Source organism: Bubalus bubalis, chromosome 3 (genome assembly GCF_019923935.1).
Source record: "Bubalus bubalis isolate 160015118507 breed Murrah chromosome 3, NDDB_SH_1, whole genome shotgun sequence".
In the NCBI taxonomy this organism is placed as follows: domain Eukaryota; kingdom Metazoa; phylum Chordata; class Mammalia; order Artiodactyla; family Bovidae; genus Bubalus; species Bubalus bubalis.
The window spans coordinates 163,989,767-164,016,607 of record NC_059159.1 but is presented as its reverse complement, the minus strand read 5'-3'; the positions used below and the strand labels follow the sequence as shown (position 1 = coordinate 164,016,607).

The window sequence follows — 26,841 nt, the reverse complement described above, 5'->3', positions numbered from 1 at the left end:
GTCATGGGATGGAAACAAGCTTGACATGTTCAGGAAACAGCAGAAAGCCCAGTGAAGGAAGGAGCCCGCTAGGACATGAGGTTGGGCTTGGAGAGGTCAACACTGGAAGCAGTTTGGCTGGTTTTCTAGGGGTGATGGAAAGATGGAGATTTTCAGCAGTAAAGTGATCTCATGTCCATTTTTGTAAGTTTGCTCTGGAAGTTGTGTAGAAAAATAGGTTACATTTGTGAATGGAAACCAACAAGATGAAGATTAGAGCCAATAGCCATTGCTATAGTTCTAAAATTTGTTAAAATAACAGACTTTCCAATTTTTAAATGGCATCATAATGGGTACCACTTCTGTACTCTGCGGATTCTTCAGGTAGTAGTTGCATATTATATTTACATGTGTACACATGACAAAAATAAGCATTCAATACTCCTGGCCTGAGAAACCTCACAATGCACAGAAGAGAGGGAGCAGGAAGAGGCTGCTCCCGTGGGCAGGGAGCAGCCAGCCAGGCTGTACAATACAGGTCAGGCCTCTGACTGGCCACTAGAGGGCAACCTTGCCACACTTTTGGGCTCTAGTCCGCTGTCTTCCTCTTTGCCAACTTTGGCTTCAACTCTCCCAAGTTGATGGGAAATGTAGCTATGAATTCTTCCCCTTTCATCTCTGGATGAGCTGGAACAGATCCAAACATGGGCAGTTACAGGGATCTTGGAGAGGCTGCTGTCCTTGCAGGTGCACAGGAACAGGTCTTTCCAAGGCCACCTGTTATCTTCAAGATAGTAAATCACTCACACTTTTCTTTGGTCCTCGTTTTGCTTGACTTTTCATCAGCATTTGATCTGCCCCCCCACCTTTATTTTTGCATATACTAAATTAAAATTTTATTGAATGAAAGACTCTCTCCAAAACTCATGATTGAATAGACTACACCACATGCAGTTAGACTGAACAGAACAGCCATTTAACGTGGGCTGTCCCACAAACTGGCACATCTCACTGTACAAAACTGTTTCTATACCTGTTTTATAATAAAGTGTATGGTATTAGATTTGTAAATAACATATTTGAAGACACTGGTAGATTAAAGCATACACTAAAAAATCTATTCCCTATATGCTATGCAAATCTATTTCAATTTATTTTTGCATTATAAATAAATCTAAATGCCAACATCAAAACTAATGGTCATCCCACAGAATTGGCTCTCAAACTCAGAATGCAAGTTTTGAATTTATATATATATTAAGTGAATAAAGTAGGGCAAAAAACAAGAAATAATCAGTCATTGCCAAATTCATATAGGCATACTTAATAGTCTAGGTTTAAGCATTTTTTAGGCATGTATATCTATTCTATATAATAGGTTGCACCTGCTAATCCCAGACTAATAATCCCCCGCACCCCTGGCCCTTGGCAATCGCAAGTCTGTTCCCTGTGTCTGTGAGTCTGTTTCCATTTCATGGATAAGTTCACCTGTGTCCTATTTTAGATTCCGCACGTAAGTGATGTCATACAGTATTTGTCTTTCTGATTACTTCCCTTAGTATGATAATCTCTAAGTCCATCTATGTTGCTGCAGATGGCATTGTTTCGTTCTTTTTTATAGTGTGGTATTCCATGGTATATATGTGCCGCATCTTCTTTATCCATGCATCTGTTGATGGACATATAGGTTGTTTCTGTGTCTTGGCTATTGTGAATAACGCTGCAATGAACATAGGAGTGCATGTATCTTTTTGATAAAATTCTGTAATTTATGATCAATAATTACATGTCAGAAAATGAAAATCATTGATGTCAGCAGTGGTAACACTACTATTCAGTGGAACCATAAGAGACTGCAATTATTAACTATCTTTTAACCTATAAAGTGAAAATTTTACATGGTTTAACTCCATACATGTCGTGTTCGCCACAGTTGTCCCCTAAATATATGATCCAGTGCATTTGGTATAGGTTTCTGAGTAAGCTGGATAAAGCTGTAGATACTAACAACAAACAAAATTGTCCAACTTCACACTGAATTAATTAAAGTTGAAAAATTATTTCCTTAAGACATTTGAAAAAAAAGAAAAAGCATTGAACTGATGAGCAGATTTTAACTGTTCAACTGTGCTATCATGGCTCTTACCAATACATTACAACAAGCAACTTTCTAAGTGAATGCAGCTAAATACTTATATTTTTCTCGTTTAGTGCTTCTGGAGGAAAATAACCAACAGGGCCAGTGGCGCAATGGATAACACGCCTACTGCAGATCAGAAGATTCCAGGTTACTCTCCTGGCTGACTTGAGGTTACCCCTCCCTGCTCTAGTGGGGAGGTAAGGTGGTGTGTTATTTACAACCCCCCTGAGACTCTCTTACTGGCTTCCCTGGTGGCTCAGATGGTAAAGCGTCTGCCTGCCATGTGGGAGACCTGGGTTCGATCCCTGGGTCAGGAAGATCCCCTGGTGAAGAAAGTGGCAACCCACTCCAGTACTCTTGCCTGTAAAATCCCATAGTCAGAGGAGCCTGGTAGTCCATGGGGTCTCAAAGAGTCGGACACAACTGAGCAACTTCACATGATTCACATGGAGGAAAATGAAATCCATCCTCTTCTGCCCCCTGTTGGCCACTTCATTTTCCTGCTTTGCCAGTTTTTAAAAGAATCTCAGTGGTCTTATGAAGACTTTACTTTTCCAAAAGGAAAAATATTTGGTTCCTTGACTTAAAGGACTTGCTCCTTTTCAGGATGCCAGACCAACGGTGAATTGGGAAAACTAGAGTTGGTGTAAAAGTGTATAAATTTCATACCTGTTGTGCAGTAAACCCAGGAGGAAACAGACCATCAGGAATCAGCTGTTCCTCTTTGGAGCTCAAGTCAGTGTCTGGTGGGAGAGAGTGAGACAATTACTTAATGCAAGGCCACAAGCAAAAGAATAAAAAGAAGAGATGTGTGTTTGGAATGGATTCATTCAGAATGTAACCAGCAGTCCCTGAGCTTTCTCCTGGAACACTGGTGTTGCCTTATGTCATAAGCTTGGGTATTTTTCCCTCTTGATGGTAAGACCTTGTCTTCAACTTCCCTGCTATTCTCTGCACTGGGTTGGGACACTCAGCAAAGACTAGTTGGTTCCCAATAAGGGTGCCTTGGAACAATCTCTGTCCCCAGAAAATAGATGTGCCAGTGAGGCTGGCAAGAGCAAAAACAAAGCTGTTCTTCAGACAAGAGCATGTCAACAAAATAAGGCTGTGTTTCTGACATGGAATAGTCTGGGGAATTGCTAAAATGTTTGGAAATAAAATATACTTTTTGTTTGGTGGCTCAGATGGTAAAGAATCTGCCTGCAGTGCAGGAGACCTGGGTTCAATCACTGGGGTAGGAAGATCCCCTGGAGAAGGAAATGGCACTCCAGTATTCTTGCCTGGAGAATTCCATGGACAGAGGAGCCTGGCGGGCTACAGTCCATAGGGTAGCAAAGAGTGGACGCACTTGAATAACAGCACTTTTACTTTCTCTAGAGATGGTTCAGTATTTCCCAGTGGGGGCGCTGTTGATGCTGGATGAAACAGTTCCATATTGTAGGGAACATGCTTGCGTGTGTGCTGCGTCCTAAGTGGCTTCAGTCATGTCCAACTCTTTGCAACCGTATTGTATATGGTCTGCCAGGCTCCTCTATCCATCGGATTCTCCAGGCAAGAATAATATAGTGGGTTGCCGTACCCTCCTCCAGGGGATCTTTCCAATCCAGGGACCAAACCTGGGTCTCTTATGTCTCCTGCATTGGTAGGCAGGTTCTTTACAACTGGCACCACCTGGGGAGTCCTGGATCCTAAGCACCAAATGTCAGTAATACTTTCCAGTTACTGTAAAAATAAAAAATGCTGTATCCCTTTGCCCATTTCCAAAATCACTCCTGGGACTAGTGCTGGCCTTAGTTAAGAACCATTAAATCCTCTCATTTTTATCAGTTGAGGCCTAGAGAAGAGAAGGAACTTGCCTAAATTACAGACAAGACATATAGAACACAATCAGAGGAGATTTATTGAAAATCAATTACCCAAAGCTCAGGCATTCTACCAGAACCTGGCTGGGGCTGGGGACGACAGAGAGAACACTATAAAAACAAAACGTGATCTCTCTTCACAAAAGAGAAGAGAAAGAGAGTGAAAGAGCTGATATTTATTGGGAACCTATTGCATTCTATATTTACATTGTCTCTGCAACAACTCTGAGGAAACAGAGGTTAAGCGTGGAGGCATAATTTGAACTTGGGTTTTCCTGACTCCAAGATCATTATCTTTTCACAATTACCTTTCCAATGTATGTGTAACCATAAAAACCAGTGTTTTAAAAAATTATCCAGAAATTGAAAAAAGGTAAAAGATAACCGTGTGTTCTTTCAAAGTCATACAAGACAACTACCTAATAAGCCCTCCTGGGGTCCTCTGGTTCTCTTGGCAGATGTGACTGTGCTTAATTTACTATTTACTGTTGTTTACAGGCCAGCAGCAGCAGCAGCAGCAACAGGCCAGACTCTATGAATTTAGAGATTAATTAGTGTAAAATTGTTGCTGCTGCTGCTAAGTCGCTTCAGTCGTACCTGACTCTGTGCGACCCCATAGACAGCAGCCCACCAGGCTTCCCCGTCCCTGGGATTCTCCAGGCAAGAACACTGGAGTGGGTTGCCATTTCCTTCTCCAAAGCATGAGAGTGAAAAGTGAAAGTGAAATCGCTTCAGTCATGTCCAACTCTTAGCGACACTATGGACTGTAGCCCGCCAGGCTCCTCTGTCCATGGGATTCCCCGGGCAAGAACACTGGAGTGGGTTGCTGTTTCCTTCTCCAGGGGATCTTCCCGACCCAGGGACTGAAGCCAGGTCTCTTCTGCCTCCTGCATTGACAGGCGGGTTCCGACCACTAGCACCACCTGTGCTAGGGAACATGCAAAGGCTGAGAAGAATGAGCCCTGGGGTGTCAAAGGAAGCCTTGAATTCTTGGCCTTGGAGGAAGGATAATATTTGAAAAGGCAGAGGAGGGAGGGCTTTCTAGAGGGGAGTGCAGCTTGAAGAAAAGAAGGAAAGAGTCAAGGGTTTTTGTAGAGGCTACAATTAAAGGAGAGGCACCTAGTTTGGTCTTTTTCCTCAGGTCACACTCCTGACCTTATAGGATCCAGAATGTGAAGATTAAAAAGAAATAGACCATCGTAGAAGCTCAGTAAGGACAGGGATTTCAGCTATTTTTGTCAACAGTGTACTCTCAGAGCTTGGACATATTAAGTCAACAGTGACTGTTTGTTGACTGAGTAAGTTGATCAAAAGAAAAGAATATGATTAGCTTCAATTAATTGACCACTTACTATGTGCCAGGCATTATGCCAGGCTCTTTTTAAATTTTTAAAAATGTTGTATTGAAGTACTGTTGATGTAATTACAGTTCATTTCAGGTGTACAACAAAGTCATTCAGTTATACATACACATATATCTATACTTTTTCAGATTCTTTTCCCATATAGTTTATTACAGAATACTGAGTAGCATTCCCTGTGCTACAGAATAGGTCCTTGTTGATTATCTGTTTTATATGTAGTAGTGTGTATATGTTAATCCCACTTCCTAATTTATCCCTCTGCCCCACTTTTCCCCTTTCTTAACCATAAATTTGTTTTCTAAGGCTGTGAGTCTGCTTCTGTTTTATAAATAAGTTCAGTTGTATCATTTTTTTAGATCCCACATGGAAATGATATCATATGATGGTTATCTTTCTCTTTCTGACTTGCTTCACTTAGTATGATAATCTCTAGGTCCATCTGTGTTCCTACAGATGGCATCATTTTATTCTTTTTTTATGGCTGAGTAATATTCCATTGTATATATGGACCACAGCTTTTTTTATCCATTCATCTGTAGATGGAAATTTAGGTTGTTTCCATGTCCTGGCAATTGTAAATAGTGATGCAGTGAACATTAGATGCATGTAGCTTTTCAGATTATGGTTTTGGTTTTCTCTGGATATATGCCCAGGAGTGGGATTAACGGATCATATGGTAGCTCTATTTTTTATTTTTTAAAGAACCTCCATACTGTTCTCTATAGTGCCTGTACCAATTTACATTACCACAAGAGTGTAGGCAGGTTCCATTTTCTCCACACCCTCTCCAGCATTTGTTATTTGTAAATTTTTGGTGATGGCCATTCTGACTGGTGTGAGGTGATACTTCATTGTAGTTTTGATTTGCCTTTCTCTAGTAATTAGCAATATTAATCTTTTCACGTGCCTGTTGGCTATCTGTATATCTTCTTTGGAAAATGTCTATTTAGACCTTCTGCGTATGTTCTTTATTAGGTTGCTCGCTTTTTTTATATTGAGCTACATGAGCTATTTGTATATTTGAGAGAGTAATCTCTTGTTGATCCCATGGTTTGCAAATATCTTCTCCCCTTCTGTGGGTTGTCTTTTCATTTTGCTTATAGTTTCCTTTGCTGTGCAAAAGATTTAATGCTTAATTAGGTCCCATTTGTTTATTTTTGTTTTTATTTTCATTACTCTAGAAAGTGGATCAAAAAAGGTATTGATGCAATCTATGTCAAAGGGTGCTCTGCTTTTCCTCTAAGAGTTTTATAGTATCCAGTCTTACATCTAGGTCTTTAATCCATTTTGAGTTTATTTTTGTGTATAGTGTTAAAGAGTGTTCTTATTTCATTCTTTTACATGTAGCTGTCTACATGCCAAGCTCTTTACATAAATAATTTCTTCAGATCCTTACAATGATGATATGAAACAGATTTTCATGTTTTCAAATTAGGTCTGGCCTATGGCAAAATTGTTACATGAATGATTTTTATCTTCAGAACTCCTTGACCCTTTCCTGAAGAATTCATAATCCAAGATTTATGATTATTCTTCCCACTGCCCAAACTGTCTTCCTCCCATCCGAAGCCTGGTGGTGTCAGTATCAATGGAATAAACTGGTCCCATGATCTGTCTACAGTGTGGGAGACCTGGGTTCCATCCCTGGGTTGGGAAGATCTGCTGGAGAAGGAAATGGCCATCCACGCTAGTACTATTGCCTGGAAAATCCCATGGACAGAGGAGCCTGGTAGGCTACAGTCCATGGGGTCACAAAGAGTCGGACACGACTGAGCGACTTCACTTTCCTATGATATGCTTTAGAGAGTCCCAGATGGATTGCCGGTAACCTGGGCCCACGTGCAGTAAGTACTTGCTGAATTTTGATAATCTGATAATGAAATCTTGATAATTTTGAATCTGGAGGCCACAATCACTGGTATCCTTGGTTTTCTTACCCACAGGGAGCCCTCATGTTGTGCTAGAAATTTCAAACTAGGAGGGAAGGAAAGGGTTTCTGCCTCCACCCCTGCCCCATGTGGGAAGAGAACTCTGGATCCCTTTTGCAGGGACTACCTCTTTCTGGATATTAGGATGGTGTGTCAGACATAGAGATACATCGCTCAGATTCCCTCTTCAAGAAAGGGCTCATTGTGCAGCTGTGAGGAGGGGGGTTAACCCACAGCTTCCACTGTTACCTGGTTCCGATTGGCCTCAACTCTTGAGCTGAGATCGTGGTCTTCTCGGGCTGGCCCCATCCAGTGGCTGTGCAAGACTGTGACACGAGGTCCCATCCTTTTCTGCCTGACACAGGCCTCTTCTCACACGCTCAGAGCTCCCTGCTGGGCTGATAGAGACTTTGTCAGATCATGTCATGGTCTGGCAGCTCCCCTGCCCAAATCCCATTTCCTTCTTTTTCCTTTCACAAGTGTTAATCCCAGTAAGCCTTTTACACTCCTAAATCTGCCTCAGCATCTGTTTTTTGGAGGGCCCAGAAGACACAGATGGGATGCTGTTAACCCCAAGAAACCTTTCATCAGTGAAGAGAGTGGCTATTTTAAAACTGGATTTGAGCCATTACCATCAGAATATATAATTACTCTGGATGTTCGAGTCCAAGGAGTACTTCCAGTCTGGCACATGAATCAAATAAGCATTACTTCTTGCTGTTCCTTTCGGCACTGTGTCTTGCTATTATATAACATGACTTGAATGTTTCTATTGTCTGTCTCAATGAGTGATTTGTTCAATTAATTAAGAGTGTGACTGAGGACAAGGTCACTATGTCCATTTCCAGGCTGCTGGTTAGTTTCAGTCAAGTTGCCTGTTATGGATGGACTGTTATCTGGTCATATGTGGACTCCGTAAGCCCCTTACCCACGCTGAATCATGACTTAGGCTAGTCATTTCTCAACCTCCTAGTAGACTGTCACCCTTCCCGAGAGTCACTTATAAAAAGCTCTGTATTTTAGCGTTGGGTGAGGAAGTCTTAATGTGGTTTGGTGACCAGTATTTGTGGCCACAAATGGAAGGGCATAGTTTTTGCCTTTTGGGGTATGGAAGCATCCCCTAATTCCTTGTTAGAAATGCTTGTGTTTACACTCAGTCACTCAGTCATGTCTGACTGTTTGCAACCCAATGGACTATAGCCCACCAGGCTCCTCTGTCCATGGAATTCTCCAGGCAAGAATACTGGAGTGGGTTGACATGCCCTCCTCCAGGGGATTTTCCTGACCCAGAGGATGAACCTGTGTCTCCTGCACTGGCAAGTAAATTCTTTACCCCTGAGCACCTGGGAAGCCCCATTAGATGAGCAGTACCCCTCATATTATCCATTTACCCATCAAATATTTGTTGACTGAGAGGGCTGCTACTTGCCTTTCACTTGATCTGACCCTCAGCTATGTCCCTAGTGTCACATTTGGGGGAAATCTACGTGCAACTTCTTCCATAGTAACTACCAAGAAGACACCCCCGAGGGCCTACTTATTCCTGTTCCACCTGTCCTCCGTGTCAGAAACATCAAGCCTTGATCTGTGTCGTGGAGTCAGTCAGTGTAGGAGCTCTGGGTTCAGACAGTCTTGGGTTCCAGTATGGGTTCTCCCACTTGCTCGCTGTGTGCTCTTGATAAGTTTACCTAACCTCTCTGAGTCTTAGTTTATACTTTATAAACAGGATAATAATTCCTATCATACAGATCTATTATGAAGATTCTATGAAATAATATTTATAAGGCACTTATCTAATACTCATTGATATTTTCTCTATTTATGACAGCAAAATATCATTCTTTAATGTCTGGCTCCTGGAAAGATGGTTTTTGTACTGCTGCGAAATGTATTCCCATTGTAACTACCTGCCTTGGTAAGTGGATTATGGCACAATCCCACGTTTGAACAAATATGTTTTTGAACGCCCTTCTTTATTTGATTACCAAGTTGTTCCTAAGTTTGTTTAAGTCTAATCACCTTAAATATAAAAATAACAGATGCAACTTGACTGTAATATAGTAGTTTGGATTGAGGTGTCAATGACATGTTTGAACTGAGGGAATGTGATTAAATATCACCTCTCTGTTCCTAAATGATTGGTAGATGTTTGAGGAGAGGGAATAAGGTGGCATCATTATTTTTTTGTGTGTCTGATCTGGTCAGTTTTGGCTCTTAATTGTTCTTCCCTTTATTTATTAATTGAAGTAAGTTAAGAATCCCGTGGACAGGAGTTGATTTACAATGCTGTGTTAGTCTCAGGTGTATAGCTAAATGGTTCAGTTATACATGTGTGTATATATATATATATATATATATAAAGCTATTCTTTTCAGATTCTGATTCATTATTTTTCAAAAATCCTTTAGTAGCACGTCTTCTAAAGCAGCTTGCTACACCACAGACAGGATTACTCTACATCAAATACTTACCCTGTGTATTTTGCGTTATATACTAGATGTGTTCACCATTAATGGATGGTCAGGTGAACTTTTGTAAAATGAATCCTTATGCCATGTACTTACATCATCTTCTGAGAGATGCTAACATCAGTGGTTGTTATTCTTCTATTTTAGTTTTTTTGGTCATCTTTCCTCATCTCTCTACCCCTTCCTATCTTCCACAGTAAAAAGTCAATAATTCACTCAACTGTGATATTTATTGCTCACCTACAAGTTGTAATAGTGTTTCATATTGTTAATTTATAACTCCTACCACAAATATTTAAGCACAATACAGGAACATTATTTAAGGGAATCCTATTTTAAAGCCAAGCATCACTCCTGATTGATTTATTATTAGTTCAGCTTTGGTTTTGACTGGGTCTTCTTTCACCAAGCCGCTAGGTGAATTGCATCATACCTTTGGTATTTTTGAAGCCTTGACCTTACTATCTCAGTGAATACAGGCTGTCCTGGCAGTGCTTGAGCTGACCACCAAAAATGTGGTGGATCTGAAATGGAAGTGAATAACCAGAGTCGGGAACAATCAACTAGATCTTAGTATCAAAAGATAAGATCACCTACAACACGGGCCTCAGATCATAGATTTCTATCCTCTGCCCTCTCTCCACTCCTGTGGGCCATGAGCTAACAATGAAGTCACTGCCCCAAAGTAATATTCTTATTTACAAAAGGATTTTACAAGGATTTACAAGGTTATTTCTCAAAACTAGAATCCTTGGTGCTTTCTGGGCTTCCCAGGTGGTGCCAGTGGTAAAGAATCCTCCTGCCAAAGCAGGAGACACAAGAGACACAGGTTCGATCCTTGAGCCAGGAGATCCCGCAGAGTAGGGAATGGCACCCCACTCCAGTATTCTTTTCTGGAAAATCCCATGGGCAGGGGAGCCTGGCAGGCTTGAGTCCATGGGGTTGCAAAGAGTCAGACACAACTGAGCAACTGAGCACATTTTAGTGCTCAATCCTGAGCTTAAAAGCACATCCTGCTTTTCAGACAGGATTTAAGGTTCAACATTCCAGAGGTAATACTATACGTATCAGGCGCTATGGTAGGTACAAAGCAGAACAGGAAAGACATCTCCACCAGCACAGAAAGTTACGGTGTGGAGCTCTAAGGGTTGGGAACGGTGGTGGGTGCAATGGTGATCTTGTGTGAAGTGGTGGTAGCTGATGCTGCCCTCAGCACCACAGCCCAGAAAGAGTGGTTCGTGGTGCAAACCTGGTTGCTTATGGGCTGCCATCTCTTCTTGCGAGGAATGAAAACCTGGGAGTAAAGTACACAGCCTTTGTTACTTTTTGTCAAATTCAATTCTTCCATCTCAGGGACAGGAAAACTTGCAGTCAGCCCATGATGACAAAAAAGCAGTGGCTGGATATCAGTTAAGCATGAACTAGGAATGGTCACACAAGGACCTGGGATGATTTTTTTTAAAATATTGACCATTTTTATAGTCTTTATTAAATCTGTAGCTATATTTCTTCTGTTTTATCTTTGGCTTTTTGGCCACAAGACATGTGGGGTCCTAGCTCCCAGGCCAGGGGAACGATGTCCCCTGCATTGGAAGGCAAAGTCTTAACCACTGGACCACCAGGGAAGTCCCTGGGAAAACTTCTTAAAGCAGGCCATAGACTGAATGCCACCATTCCTGGGTCCACTGCCTTATGCCAGCCCTCCCATGATTCCAGTCACTCTCTCAGGCATGCAGAAGGGACTACTGGGTTTCCCTGTTGGCTCAGCAGTAAAGAATCTGCCTGGCAGTGTAGAAGACACGGGTTCAATCCCTGGGGAAGGAAATGGAACCCACTCCAGTATTTTTGCCTGGGAAATCCCTTGGACAGAGGAGCCCAACGGTGTAGGGTAAGGGAGTTAGAGAAGGTGAGGTTAGGAAAAAGAACGAGACTGGCACTCTACAGGAACAGATCACCTTTAATGAGGCGAGAAGGGGCAGCAGTCAGATTAGTGAGCTGCTACGCTAACCCACGAAGGCATATATGTGGAAATCTACTGTCTTAAGGGGGCCTGTTTTTCTCCAAGGTTGTTTGGGTTAGTTATCTCTTAAACGTCTGGGGCAAAGAATTCTGGAGATCGGCCAGAGGCTGGACTGCCTGGGAGCTGGGCATAATCAACCTTTATGTCCATTTTTTTTTCTTCGGGTGAGAGAGTTCTTTGTTTTGCATAGAATGGTGGGGAGGACCTGGAGGGGAGTTTTAACTCCAGGCTATTTTGAGCTGTGTAACTTTCCTTCAGATGGGGTACAGGCCATGGGCTCACACAGAGTCGGACACAACTGAACGCTCATTCACACTAGTACTCACAAGGGGACATTAATTAAAGGCAGAATAAGCCACAGCTTTTAACAAGCCCCAGCTATGGGGTCAGGATCTTAGCACAATATTGTCCTCTCACCTGGGGGCTCTTCCCACATGCTCTGCACATCTCCATCTTCTCCCTAACTTACAAGACCCACCCCAAGTCCTGTCTCCTGGAATAAGTCTCTGATCTCACCAGCCCAGTGTGTGCTGGACGTTCTTTTCAGGGTTCCACACAAAGCATCCCATTGAGTCCTTTCAGGCCTTGGAGGAAAGCAGCCGACAGAAGGGCTGTCTCACTCAAGGGGCAGAGCCATCAACCCCCTGTTCCCATCCTCTGGGACTTCCTCCTCGGCTGCGGGTCTTTGCCAGGCAGCTCAGACATGGCACCCTCCTCCCTCTGACTGGCTCTCACCTCCGGAGCCTGGGAGGGCTGAGGGCTGCCCAAAGACCACTTAACCCCGGAGTGGGGGTCCTCCTGCAGCCCTATGGGGCGCTGCAGGCAGAACGGGGACCTAGACCACTCTCTGGGGGGCACCTGGCGGAGGATACTCACAGTGCCGCATAGAAGATCTGGCTGGGCCCCAGGACAGGCAGCCTCTGGGTATGTGATTGGACTCTGCCACCTCCAGGCCCAGGTTCGAGAACTCCGGAAGGGGTGAGCAGTGGCAGTGGGGGCAAGGAACTTGGGGTCCAGAGGGACTCAGCCTGGCAAGCTGGCCCTTCCTTTTCCACCAGCAGCCCTCTTTCTTCTCTTCCATTAAAAGTAACCCCTGGAAAAGTATGATCCAGGACACCCCCAACAAGAGCCTCAGCATCAGGGCTTCCCTGCAGGATCCGGAGGGGAGCAGGGCCTCTACAAGAAGGGCAGTGGTGGAGGTCAGGGGCAGCTGCTTCTTCCCCAGCAGCGTGTCCCGCTTGAGACTGCTGCCCTTGTTCACCACCTTGATCCTGAACGCCAGCTTCCTCACACTGACTGGCCCCAGGCCATCAAAGAAGTCCTCTCTGAACACGGGGAGGCGTCAGTTCTTGACGTTGGTGCTGCGCTGCTTCTGCAGCTTGCCGGGCAGCAGGCACAGACCCACACAGCAGCTGATGTTGCAGGCATCGCTCTGCCAGTCGAAGAGGCCCTTTCCTTAAAAAAAAAAAAAAAAAATTATTTATCTTCGGCTGCATCTGGTCTTAGTTGCCGCCCTGTGGTTAAGGAACATAGACTCAGTAGTTGTCGCTCATGGGCTTAGTTGCTCTGTGGCTTATGGGATCTTAGTTTCCCGACCAGAGGTCGAACCGCATCCCCTGCATTGGAAGGCAGATTCTTAAGCACTGGATCACCAGGGAAGTCCCCTTAGGCACTATCTGCATGATACTACCTCCTACCATCACCCCTTTGCTGACCAACAATGGTCTGGACTTGGTCCCATTCAGTTGAGTTATTTTCATGCTTGTAGGATTAAGTTCTTATTGAGTACAGGAAGCATTTCCCCACCTTCATTGAAACTTGTTTAAAGGAAGGATGGCATCTTGTACTTCTCTGTTTATCTTACAGAACCTAAGAATGGTGAGGTGTACACAGTGATTACACATTACCTTAGTCATTGTGTGGAAAGGAAAGACTACAGGGGTTGAGTTCAGAGAAAAAGGAAAAGGAATTTAAATGGACTGAATACCAGACACCATACTTTAAAGACTTTGTTAATATTTTATCCAACCCCATTTTAACCAACTCTGTGTTAATGCTTTGTGATAGCTACCATCATCTTTGGCAGAGACAGTTTCTCTGTTTCTGAGACTATTAAAATGAAGTGACTCACCAAATTCCATTGAGACACAGAGTCCCTACCACCCTGTTCCTTGGTTAGACTCCATTTCTGCCACATGTAACTGGATTTTGGATTCTAAGCCAGATCCCTTTCATACTGTTCATGGGGTTCTCAAGGCAAGAATACTGAAGTGGTTTGCCATTCCCTTCTCCAGTGGACCACATTCTGTCAGCCCTCTCCACCATGACCCACCCATCTTGGGTGGCCCCACTGGCATGGCTTAGTTTCATTGAGTTAGACAAGGCTGTGGTCCCTGTGATCAGATTGGCAAATTTTCTGTGATTATGATTTCAGTGTGTCTGCCCTCTGTTGCCCTCTTGCAACACCTACAGTCCTACTTGGGTTTCTCTTACCTTGGACATGGGGTATCTTCAGTATTCTTGCCTTGAGAACCCCATGAACAGTATGAAAAGGCAAAATGATAGGATACTGAAAGAGGAACTCCCCAGGTCAGTAGGGGCCCAATATGCTACTGGAGATCAGTGGAGAAATAACTCCAGAAAGAATGAAGGGATGGAGCCAAAGCAAAAACTATACCCAGTTGTGGATGTGGCTGGTGATAGAAGCAAGGTCCAATGCTGTAAAGAGCAATATTGCATAGGAACCTGGAATGTCAGGTCCATGAATCAAGGCAAATTGGAAGTGGTCAAACAGGAGATGGCAAGAGTGAACATCGACATTCTAGGAATCAGCGAACTCAAATGGACTGGAATGGGTGAATTTAACTCAGATGACCATTATATCTACTACTGCAGGCAGGAATCCCTTAGAAGAAATGGAGTAGCCATCATGGTCAACAAAACAGTCCAAAATGCAGTACTTGGATGCAATCTCACAAACGACAGAATGATCTCTGTTCGTTTCCAAGGCAAACCATTCAATATCACAGTAATCCAAGTCTATGCCCCAACCGGTAACGCTGAAGAAGCTGAAGTTGAACGGTTCTATGAAGACCTACAAGACCTTTTAGAACTAACACCCAAAAAAGATGTCCTTTGCATTATAGGGGACTGGAATGCAAAAGTAGGAAGTCAAGAAACACCTGGAGTAACAGGCAAATTTGGCCTTGGAATACAGAATGAAGCAGGGCAAAGACTAATAGAGTTTTGCCAAGAAAATGCACTGGTCATAGCAAACACCGTCTTCCAACAACACAAGAGAAGACTCTACACATGGACATCACCAGATGGTCAACACCGAAATCAGATTGATTATATTCTTTGCAGCCAAAGATGGAGAAGCTCTATACAGTCAGCAAAAACAAGACCAGGAGCTGACTGTGGCTCAGATCATGAGCTCCTTATTACCAAATTCAGACTTAAATTGAAGAAAGTAGGGAAAACCACTAGACCATTCAGGTATGACCTAAATCAAATCCCTTATGATTATACAGTGGAAGTGAGAAATAGATTTAAGGGATTAGATCTGATAGATAGAGTGCCTGATGAACTATGGAATGAGGTTCGTGACATTGTACAGGAGACAGGGATCAAGACCATCCCCATGGAAATGAAAAAAAGCAAAACGGCTGTTGAGGAGGCCTTACAAATAGCTGTGAAAAGAAGAGAAGTGAAAAGCAAAGGAGAAAAGGAAATATCTAAGCATCTGAATGCAGAGTTCCAAAGAATAGCAAGGAGAGATAAGCAAGCCTTCCTCAGTGATCAGTGCAAAGAAATAGAGGAAAACAACAGAATGGGAAAGACTAGAGATCTCTTCAAGAAAATTAGAGATACCAAGGGAACATTTCCTGCAAAGATGGGCTCAATAAAGGACAGAAATGGTATGGACCTAACAGAAGCAGAAGATATTAAGAAGAGGTGGCAGTAATACACAGAAGAACTGTACAAAAAGATCTTCACGACCAAGGTAATCACGACGGTGTGATCACTCACCTACAGCCAGACATCCTGGAATGTGAAGTCAAGTGGGCCTTAGAAAGCATCACTACGAACAAAGCTAGTGGAGGTGATGGAATTCCAGTTATGCTACTTCAAATCCTGAAAGATGATGCTGTGAAAGTGCTGCACTCAATATGCCAGCAAATTTGGAAAACTCAGCAGTGGCCACAGGACTGGAAAAGGTCACTTTTCATTCCAATCCCAAAGAAAGGCAATGCCAAAGAATGTTCAAACTACCGCACAATTGCACTCATCTCACATGCTAGTGAAGTAATGCTCAAAGTTCTCCAAGCCAGGCTTCAGCAATACGTAAACCGTGAACTTCCAGAAGTTCAAGCTGGTTTTAGAAAAGGCAGAGGAACCAGAGATCAAATTGCCAACATCCACTGGATCATCAAAAAAGCAAGAGAGCAAGAGAGTTACAGAAAAACATCTGTTTTATTTACTATGCCAAAGCCTTTGTGTGGATCACAATAAACTGTGGAAAATTCTGAAAGAGATGGGAATACCAGACCACCTGACCTACCTCTTGAGAAACCTATATGCAGGTCAGGAAGCAACAGTTATAACTGGACATGGAACAACAGACTGGTTCCACATAGGAAAAGGAGTATGTCAAGACTGTATATTATCACCCTGCTTGTTTAACTTCTATGCAGAGTACATCATGAGAAACACTGGACTGGAAGAAGCACAAGCTGGAATCAAGATTGCCAGGAGAAATATCAATAACCTCAGATATGCAGATGACACCACTCTTATGGCAGAAAGTGAAGAAGAACTAAAGAGCCTCATGATGAAAGTGAAAGAGGAGAGTGAAAAAGTTGGCTTAAAGCTCAACATTCAGAAAACGAAGATCATGGCATCTGGTCCCATCACTTCATGGGAAATAGATGGGGAAACAGTGGAAACAGTGTCAGACTTTATTTTTTGGGCTCCAAAATCACTGCAGATGGTGACTGCAGCCATGAAATTAAAAGATGCTTACTCCTTGGAAGAAAAGTTATGACCAACCTAGATAGCATATTGAAAAGCAGAGACATTACTTTGCCAACAAAGGTCTGTCTAGTCAAAGCTATGGTTTTTCCAGTGGTCATGTATGGATTTTAGAGTTGGACTGTGAAGAAAGCTGAGTACCGAAGAATTGATGCTTTTGAACTATGGTGTTGGATAAGACTCTTGAGAGTGCCTTGGACTGCAAGGAGATCCAACCAGTCCATTCTGAAGGAGATCAGCCCTGGGATTTCTTTGGAAGGAATGATGCTAAAGCTGAAACTCCAGTACTTTGGCCACCTCATTCGAAGAGTTGACTCATTGGAAGAGACTCTGATGCTGGGAGGGATTGGGGGCAGGAGGAGAAGGGGACGACAGAGGATGAGATAGCTGGATGGCATCACTGACTCGATGGACGTGAGTCTGAGTGAACTCCGGGAGTTGGTATGGACAGGGAGGCCTGGTGTGCTGCAATTCATTGTGTCGCAAAGAGTCGGACATATTGAGGGACTGAAGTGAACTGAACTGAAGCCAGATCCACAGTTAAATCTGGTCCACAAGGCAGCCCTTTCAAGCCTCCACTATTTTTCTAGAGTATGTGTTTTGAGAAATTTATGGTCACTAAGTAGATTGAAAAGAGATGAAGTTGCCAAATTTCAGAAGGTCAGGAACAGTCCTTTGCCTCGCCCCAGGGAATAACAGCCCATGTCACAATGTGGGAGGAGGAGAGGTGGTGCCTTGTGGACAGTAAGCTGGACCCGGAGCGGATATAAAAGGAGAGGCCCTGGGGAGACAAGCCACCATCAGGAAGAGACTCACTCCCAGTGACAGTAGAGAAGACAGAGCTGTCTCCTGCCAAGATGAAGCTGCTGCTGCTGTGTCTGGGGCTGACCCTAGTCTGTGCCCAGGAGGGAAACTGATGTTGTGAGAAGCGACTTCGATATTCCAAAGGTAAGGGCAGGGAAGCAAATTGCAGGCAGATTCTTTACCAACTGAGCTATGAGGGAAGCCCCACACTCACTGATGGGCAGTGGAGCATAGTGGCTTTGGATTTTGGAGGGCATTTTGGAAGATTCTGAAGCAGAGTGGCCCTCTGGGAGGAAAGGCGGTCCTTGACATAATAAAGGAAATGGAAGGCTTCAGATCTTGGTCTAAGAAAGGGCAGTGGTGCCATGTTAAAAGGTTAGGGAAACTCCAACTTACTGGAGGAACAGTGAACAGTGGAAAAAGTCCTAGATATAGTGCTGATTCACCCGAGTCTAATTTCATCTTCACATCATCACGATGAGGGTCCTGGCCCAGAGGTCAGGGTTCAAGGAGACAAAGGTTCATGTTGTATTCCTTTCCTCTTTTCTCACCCAATCATTTTATTGATTTATTGCAGATTACAGGGGAATGGTTTTCAATTCTCTTGGCCTCAGACAACAGGGAAAAGATAGAAGAAAATGGTAGCATGAGGTTTTTTGTGGAGCACATCAGTCTCGGAAAATTGTTCTTTGTTTATTAAAATGCATACAAAGTAAGTGTGTATTTTTTTGCTTGGGAAAGGAAAAACAGAAGTCTGAATATGGTGTTGGAGCTTTACACACACGCGCGCGAATGTGCATATATTCTGGGCCTTTACTAAAATCAGGGCCCATCCTTGATAAAATTGTTGGCACTGACCCAGGGATTGAGGAACCTGAGCCTGTGACTTTGCTAGATTTCAGGGATAAGAATTGGGACAGGAATACTTTTCAGTGGGAATAGAGGAGGTAAGGGGTAGAGAGGCGTCAGATCATTCAGATCAGATCAGTTCAGTCGCTTAGTCGTGTCTGACTCTTTGCAACCCCATGAATTGCAGCACGCCAGGCCTCCCTGTCCATGGAAAGACAGCACAGGCTAAGAGCACAGGATTCAGAATCAACACCCGATCCAGTTCTGATTCTCTTTGTGTCACCAGGAAAATTCATCTCTTTCTTCCTCAGTCTTCTCTGGAGTAAAAGACAATGATATAATTCTCTCTCTGTATTTTTGTGAGGATCAAGTGAGGTGATGTTTGTAAGTCACTATCGGAGAAGTTGGCCCTGGGTCAGAACCCAGCTAATTCTCTAGACAAGTAGCTGCCATAATAGTAATAGTGTGAAGAGGTGATAGAGGCATAGGGATAGAAGAAGTGGACTCATTCTCAAAGTACCAAATGAAGTGAAATAATGTAAATAAAAATGCTTTGGAAACTATACCCAAAATGTTCGACTGCTAATCAGTGGAATCGGAAACTCAAGTTACAGGTAGAATGTGAGGGAGCCAATCCCTTCAGGATCTCTTGGGCATCAGCTCATTTTGTTTTACAGGGTAAACGGAGTGTGTACTGAGCTTTCTTTGGTTTCTGACAGCACAGGAGAGGATGGCGTATATACCGTTAGCTGTGAGTATGTTTAAAAAAAAGTCTTTCTAAATTCTACTTCCAAGTGCAAGGAATTTGCTAAAGTCCAGGATCTTGATCAGTTCCTGATATGCATAATGATAATCTAATGTGGCCATCTAATAGCCAATATCCTGAATTTGGCAGAAATGTGTGTGTCAAAGCCGGTGCCTGGCATGCAATATCATCAGACAGAGAAAGCAGCTTGGTCATAGGTACTTCCTGCAACAAAAGGAAGTTGGCAAATAAAAAAGTAAATTGGAAGGACAGCTTCTCATTCCTTGCCTACTTAAAAAAATATATTTTTTTATTTTTGCTACACTGAGTCTTCATTGCTGTTTTCAGGCTTTCTCTAGTTTCAGCAAGCAGGGGCTGCTCTCTAGTTGCAATGCCCAGGCTTCTCATTGCGGCAGCTTATCTCTTGCTGTGGATCATGGGCTTCAGGGCTTTAGGGCTCTTGGGCTTAGCACTTGCACCGCATGGGCTTAGTAGGTGGGACTGTGGGCTCTAGAGTATACAATCTTAGTTGCTCCGAGGTATGTGGAGTCTTCTTGGATCATGGATCAAACCTGTGTCCACTGCATTGGCAGATGGATTCTTAACCGCTGGATCACCAGAGTAGTTCCCTGCCCCACTTTCTGACAATGTCAAAAGGTCACAGCATATCATTCAGGATGTAGCACTGGGTATAAAGGCCAACGGGGCTTGTAGAGAAGACAGAGGCACATAGTTGGCAGAGATGGTTGAGAGAGGTAGGTGAGTCTCAGGTGTCAGGATAGAGGGGAAGTTACTGCTGTGGCTGAATTTTTCTACCCCTAATGGTCACTCCATCGGTGTTGCTTAGAAATTGCATCTCAAAGCCCAGAGAGATGCAGATGGAAGGCAGCAGATATCACCATTTCTTTCAGGATTTGTTTTGTGGGAGAGAACAGATAAAAGGGTTTCACTTCTTTCCCACAGACCAAAGAAGTTCTGAGCCGTGTTCTGTTTTCTCCACAGATGATGGAGAGAATAAATTTCGCATACTTCAGGTGAACTATAGTCAACATATTATTTTTTATCTCAAGAATTTCAGCGACTTGTACCAACTGCTAGAGCTCTACGGTAGAGTACTTTCATGCTGGCGCTCATCTTGGGGTGGGGAGACCACGGGAGGAAGGAGACAGAGTGGACTTCCCTGTTGTACCCTGGGACCTCTCTCCCCATTAAAGACAGATGCTCCCCTGTGGTAAAATCTCTCGGGCTCAGTGATGGGAAGATGATGACTCTCGCACTGTGCCAGAAAGATATCCTAAGGTGTCACATTCAAGAAAGACTTTTTTCCATCCCTGAGACTTGTGCCTAAGCATGTAATCAGTGCCATTCACTTTCCCACTCGGCCGGAGACCCACCCCTCTCATGAGCCTCAATCACCAGGAAACAGGACAAAGCAGCTCCTGTTACTCTTCCCACAGCCCGAGAACCAGATACGAGTCCAGAACTCAAGAACGAGTTTGTGGAAATTTGCCAAAAGTATGGAGTTGTTAAGGAAAACGTTATTGACCTGACCAAAGTGGGTAAGTTGAGCTATCTCTGGCTTTCTCTGCCTGAAGTCCCATGTTGCTGAGTAGGAATGTTACCGAAGGGAGAAATCCAAGAGAAGTTAATACCCCCATTCAGTCCCCCTTGTCCTAACCTGGAAAATCACCTGGTTTTGTTCTGGGAAGTAAACTGGGGTTGGTGTTTGAATGTGCTCTTCTCTGCCTCTACAGATCGCTGCTTGCAGGCGCGAGGGAATGGAGCGGCCTAGGGCTGCAGTTTGGTGAGCTCTGCTGGAGACAGGGTGGCCCAGGGTTCAGTACCTTCCAGAAGCATTAGGGGATTACAGTAGAAGATTTAAAAATCACAATAAAAATAATTTGGTAGGAAGAGCTTGAAATTTGGAGTTGGAGGACCTGGGTTCAGGATCTACTCCTGCCATGAGTTTTTTAGCAAATGATACAGCAATAAAAAGGGGAACAATGATGTCTACCTTACAGAATTAGTGTGGATACAGTGCTGCAGAAAAGGGCTCAGTAATTGATAATGTGGAAAAAATTAGTAAGACTTATAGTTTTAAATGGGAAAAGGGTGCGAATATGAAACTCAAATACATTCTGTGTTTGTGGTCGATCTTCTAATCCTGAAAGCCCATCTCACCCTCCAATATATGGAAAAGATTTCTTCCTTCAATCTCTGCACATCCTTAATTTGTAATCTGCACATCCTTAACTTGTAATCTGTCTGAGCTTCCAGTTGTCTTCCAACCTGGAAAATAGTCTCTTGAGTTTCCTTATCTGTTTCCTGCCTCAGATTTATTGTGCGGGTTCATTCAGATAATGTAGGTGAAAGTCTTAGCAACTGTGGCTTACATAAAGTCAGCATTTAATAAAAGATTGCTATGGCTTTTGCCAATTTGTCAAAAACACTTGAAAACTTCCAGTCCTGAGGATGGCAGAAATAAGCCTAGCATCCTTCATTGCTTCCACTCTTCTTTTCATAGGCTCTGGGGCAGGTTAAGATGGGATCAACAATAGAAAAAAAAAAAACAGGAAAAGAATCATTAACACTCCCCCTTCCCCTATTCTGGCAAATAGCATGGGTTAGAATGCAGGTTCATGACTATTTCTTCAACGTATTTTTGGTAACAGAAATTCTCTTCGTCCTCAGTTCAGTCTGAGAAGCACTTAGTAAGCTTTTGTGTTCTCATTCTCATTTGCTTCTTTAGTGCCACCTCATTTGGGCTCCAGAATCTTCTCTTCCATGGTTCCCACATCATCTTATGACAAGTGCTGGGGCCTGACTTCCACCACTATCGCACGGGAAGGCACCGTCTCTGCATCTTCAGGATATTCCCTAATTATCTAGGAAGACTTAGCAGCTCACTGAGAATCAAAGTTGCCTCCAGATTTCCGATGCCCTTTGCCCCATTCAGGACAGCAGGTCCATGAATAAGACCTTCCTCAACCTGTTCAATAAATGATTTGCCTTGCAGTCATGTGGGTTTTCTTCGTTTATGTAAAAGACGTGGGAGTGACAGGAAGAAAATGAAGCCTTGTGACCAGAACCTTCCCCTAGGCTCTCAGAACCTTCCCCGAGTTTCAGGATTTTCCCTCGTCTGCAGTAACACTCTGTCTCGATGAGTGCTACTTGTCTTTTGAGTTACCCATTTCTTAGTGACCTGATAAACTGTAAGACTTGCCCTAGAAATTGCTCCATCCTAGAATTCTCTTTTTCAGTGGGGGTACTGAGAGAGAGTTGCTGCTGGGGCTGGCACCAGCTCAACATGTTTCAGGATACGCCTGTACAGCCCAGCTTCTCTAACTCATCCATCCTCTGAGATTGTCAGTGTCCTTTCTTTCTTTTTCTGGTATGGCAAATGCTTTTATTTTGTAGAAACACATCTATAATGTCTAGGTTGAAAATACTGTTATAAGCTGGTATTAATTTCAAATTCTTAATTTAAAAAATTTTATTTTTAATTTTATTACTTAAAAAAAATATAGTTGGTTTACAATATTTCTGCTGTACAGAAAAGTGATCCTGTTATATAGGTATATACACATTCTCTTTCATATTCCTTTCCATTATGGTTTATCACAGGATATTCAGTATAGTTGCCTGTGCTATAAATAGAACCTTATGATTTATGCATTCGGTATATGGTAGCTTACACCTGCTAATCCCAAATTCCCATCCTATCTCTCCCCCACCACCTATTCCCCCTTGGCAACCACAGGTCTGTTTTCTATGTTTATGATTCCATTTCTGTTTCACAGACAGGTTCATTTGCGCCATATTTTAGATTACACACATATGTTGTATCATATACCATTTATTTTTCTCTTGGTCGGTGTCTTTTCATACTCTTGGAAAACCTTCAACCACTGCTTTTATTTACTGTGAACATGTTAAGTGAGATTCCATGAAATGTGATCAATACCTATCTTCAGCATTCTATACCTAGTACCGTCAGGAGGCATCAAGGAGGCTAAATGTTATTACTGGTCTCTTCTTTGGGGAACTTACAAGCGTTGGAGAAAGGGAAATTAAACTTCCCTTTCATTTGTAATCCTTCACCAACATCAGCTGATAGTGAAAATTGTGTAAGAGTTACAGATGAGTGTTGTGGCAGAGTAAGACATTGATAGCAGTTGACATGCGAAAAAAATGACTCATTGTGGGCACACAAGGTTCTCTTTATATGAACAAGAGAAGGCTTTCTAGGCATCTGACTCTCCCGATATCTTTGTTTTTGTTGTTGTTCACTTCCTCAGTTGTGTCTGACTCTTTGTGACCCCATGAACTGCAGCACACCAGGATTCCCCGTCTTCACGGTCTCCCAGAGTTTGCTCAAACTCATGTCCATTGAATCAGTGATGCCATCCAACCACCTCATCCTCCGTCATCCCCTTCTCCTCCTGCCTTCAATCTTTCCCAGCATCAGGGTTTTTTCCTTTCCTAATGAAAGGCTCTTCGCATCAGGTGGCCAAAGTATTGGAGCTTCAGATTCAGTATCAGTCCTTCCAATGAATATTCAGAGTTGATTTCCTTTAGAATTGATTGGTTTGATCTCCTCACAGTACAAGGGACTCTCAGAAGTCTTCTCCAGCACCACAGTTCGAAAACATAAATTCTTTGATGCTCAGCCTTCTTTATGGTCCAGCTCTCACATCGATACATGACTACTGGAGAAAACCATAGCTTTGAGTATACAGACCTTTGTTGGCAAAGTGATGTCTCTGCTTTTCAGTATACTGTCTAGATGTGTCATAACTTTTTTTTGAAAGGCAAATGTCTTTTAATTTTCTGGCAGTGGGTACCATCCACAATGATTTTGGAGCCCAAGAAAATAAGGTCTGTCACTGTTTCCATTGTTTCCCCACCTATTTGCCATGAAGTGATGGAACCAGATGCCATGATCTTAGTTTTCTGAATGTTGGGTTTTAAGCCAACTTTTTTACTCTCCTGCGGATTCATGTTGATGTATGGCAAAACCAATACAATATTGTAAAGTAATTAACCTCCAATTAAAATAAATAAATTTATATTAAAAAAAAGACTCCTCTTTGCTTTCTTCCATAAGGGTGGTGTCATCTGCATATCTGAGATTATTGATATTTCTCCTGGCCATCTTGATTCCAGCTTGTGCTTCATCCAGCCTAGCATTTCTCAGAGTTACTCTGCATATACATTAAATAAGCAGGGTGACAAGATTCAGCCTTGATATACTCCTTTCCCAATTTTGAACCAGACCATTGTCCCGCGTCTGGTTCTAATTGTTGCTTCTTGACCTGCATACAGGTTTTGTAGGAGGCAGGTAAGGTGGTCTGGTATTCCCATCTCTTTAACAATTTTCCAGTTTGAGTGTAGTCAATGAAGCAGAAATAGATGTTTTTCTGGAACTCTCTTGCTTTTTCTATGATCCAGCAGATGCTGGCAATTTGATCTCTGGTTCCTCTGCCTTTTCTAAATCCAGCTTGAGCATCTGGTTCTCGATTCATGTAGTATTGAAGCCTAGCCTGGAGAATTTAAAGCATTTCTTCGTTAGTGTGTGAAATGAGTGAAATTGTGTGGCAGTTTGAACATTCTTGGGCATTGCCCTTCTTTGGGATTGGAATGAAAACTGACCTTTTCCAGTCCTGTGGCCACTGCTGTGTTTCCCAAATTTGCTGGCATATTGAGTGCAGCACTTTCACAGCATCATCTTTTAGGATTTGAAATAGCTCAGCTGGAATTCCACCACCTCCACTAGCTTTATTTGTAGTGATGCTTCCTAAGGCCCACTTGATTTCACACTCTAGGAAGTCTGGCTCTAGGTGAGTGACCATACCATCATGGTTATCATGGAAAAAGTCGGACATGACTTAACTAAACCAAACCACATTTACGTAGGTATGGCTAACACACAGGATATCCCCAAAGCTTTTGGCCTGAGCAATTGAAAGGATATAATTGCCCTTAACTCCATTTAATTAGAGGAGCCAGTTTAGTGGCGAAGGATGAAATGTTTCAGACATTTAATTCGTTTATCTAGCTCGTGTGTGTGTGCTCTGTCACTTCAGTTGTGTCTGAGTCTTTGTGACCCTCCGCACTGTAGCCTGCCATGCTCCTCTGTCCATGGGATTCTCCAGGCAAGAATACTGGAATGGTTTGCAGTGCTCTCCTTCAGGGGATCTTCCTAATATAGGGACTGAACCCACATCTCCTGGGTCTCCTGAGTTACAGGCAATTCTTTACCCACTGAGCCACCCGGGAAGCACTTATCCAGCTCAGCTATTTAATAAAAGAGACCCAATTATAATTTAGTATTTTACCAAAAGATGGCTCCAGGTACTCACTACTCAAAACCCAATGAGGCCAGGCTGGTGGAAAGGGAAGTTTGCTTTATTTCATATGCTGGCAACTGTGGGGGAAGGGGGAGGGTGGACATCTGTCCAAAAGCTGACTATCCGCCCCCTCAACTGACAACTAGTGGGACAAGAGAGCTTTTCTAGGATGCGGGAGAGGGCTGCATGCAGAAACAGCACAGTCAGCTCTGACAGTCATCTTCAAACTGGTCATCAGTGGTTTGACCACTGTCATGTTGATCGTTTGAAATAGTTTGGTTTGTTTCCATTTCTTTGAGGCCAGTTCTTGGAACTGTGGCAGCTTATGTCACAGCTACAGACTGGTCATCATGTAATTAACTTCTTCCACCTCGTGGGGGTTTCAGTATCTACGAGACAGGATATGGCTCCAAATCATATCTATAGCCTTTGAGAAGGAACTAAAGGTCTTTGACTATGCTTAATGACTACATTATTATTATTTGGTCTCATTTGACTATTTTCCTTTGCTTCTGTGTACTCTCATTTCTCTGATTAAACTTATTCTTTGACTAAAGCTTTCCAAAGACAAAAGGCAGGCGGAGGACATGGGGCGGGGGGCAAGGACCATAGGGTCCTGCTTTGTTTCAGTATGAATTAGTAAGTGAGAGTTAATTTCATAACTTAGTGATAGATTTCATTATCAGCAACATACATGTAAACATTCTTCAACACATTAAAAGGGAATGTTCAGTTCAGTTCAGTTCAGTCGCTCAGTCGTGTCCGACTCTTTGCGACCCCATGAAACACAGCACGCCAGGCCTCCCTGTCCATCACCAACTCCCAGAGTTCACTCAAACTCATGTCCATCGAGTCGGTGATGCCATCAGGCCATCTCATCCTCTGTTGTCCCCTTCTCCTCCTGCCTCCAATCCCTCCCAGCATCAAAGTCTTTTCCAATGAGTCAACTCTTCACATGAGGTGGCCAAAGTATGTACTAGATCTATATTAGCATTGTTAGATCTCAAAAGTAAATTGTAAGGTGAAAAAAGCCAGTTGCTGAATGATATGTGCAGTATGACGCCATTTATATAAATTTAAATAACACAGAACAATGCAATACATTATTTACGGAATCCTATAAGTATGATCACACATACTTATCAGTGTTTCTTATCATGTGCATATGAATCACCTGCGAATCTTGTTAAACATTAGCAGGCTCTGATTTAGGGTCTGGGATGGAGCTTGAGAGTCCGCCTTCTAACAAGCTCCCAGAGACGCTGCTATGCCATCATGGGAGACAGGAGACACAGGTA

The 26,841-nt window shown here is 43.1% G+C and overlaps 1 protein-coding gene and 1 long non-coding RNA gene across 3 annotated transcripts; one reads left to right on the top strand and one right to left on the bottom strand.

Annotated features, from left to right (window-relative positions):
• On the bottom strand, window positions 1-10,340 carry LOC123332956. The gene is made up of 4 exons (XR_006550166.2): window positions 10,175-10,340; window positions 7,523-7,671; window positions 2,789-2,862; window positions 1-194 (listed from the first exon to the last, which is right to left on the bottom strand). It is a non-coding gene; the product is annotated as an uncharacterized LOC123332956 (long non-coding RNA).
• Window positions 6,839-22,208, top strand: LOC102407870 (major allergen Equ c 1). 2 transcript variants are annotated; one of them, XM_044940466.2, is made up of 7 exons: window positions 6,839-7,189; window positions 9,102-9,188; window positions 19,126-19,199; window positions 20,196-20,300; window positions 20,651-20,752; window positions 20,948-20,997; window positions 21,943-22,208. In XM_044940466.2, exons 2-6 carry the CDS (start codon window positions 9,160-9,162, stop codon window positions 20,983-20,985), a joined length of 348 nt encoding a protein of 115 aa, XP_044796401.2. In that variant the 5' UTR covers window positions 6,839-7,189; window positions 9,102-9,159; the 3' UTR covers window positions 20,986-20,997; window positions 21,943-22,208. The 2 variants fall into 2 exon arrangements, with proteins under 2 accessions (XP_044796401.2, XP_044796400.2); XM_044940465.2 differs by lacking the exons at window positions 6,839-7,189; window positions 9,102-9,188 and adding exons at window positions 17,555-17,743; window positions 18,177-18,311.
• Window positions 22,209-26,841: the final 4,633 nt, after the last annotated feature.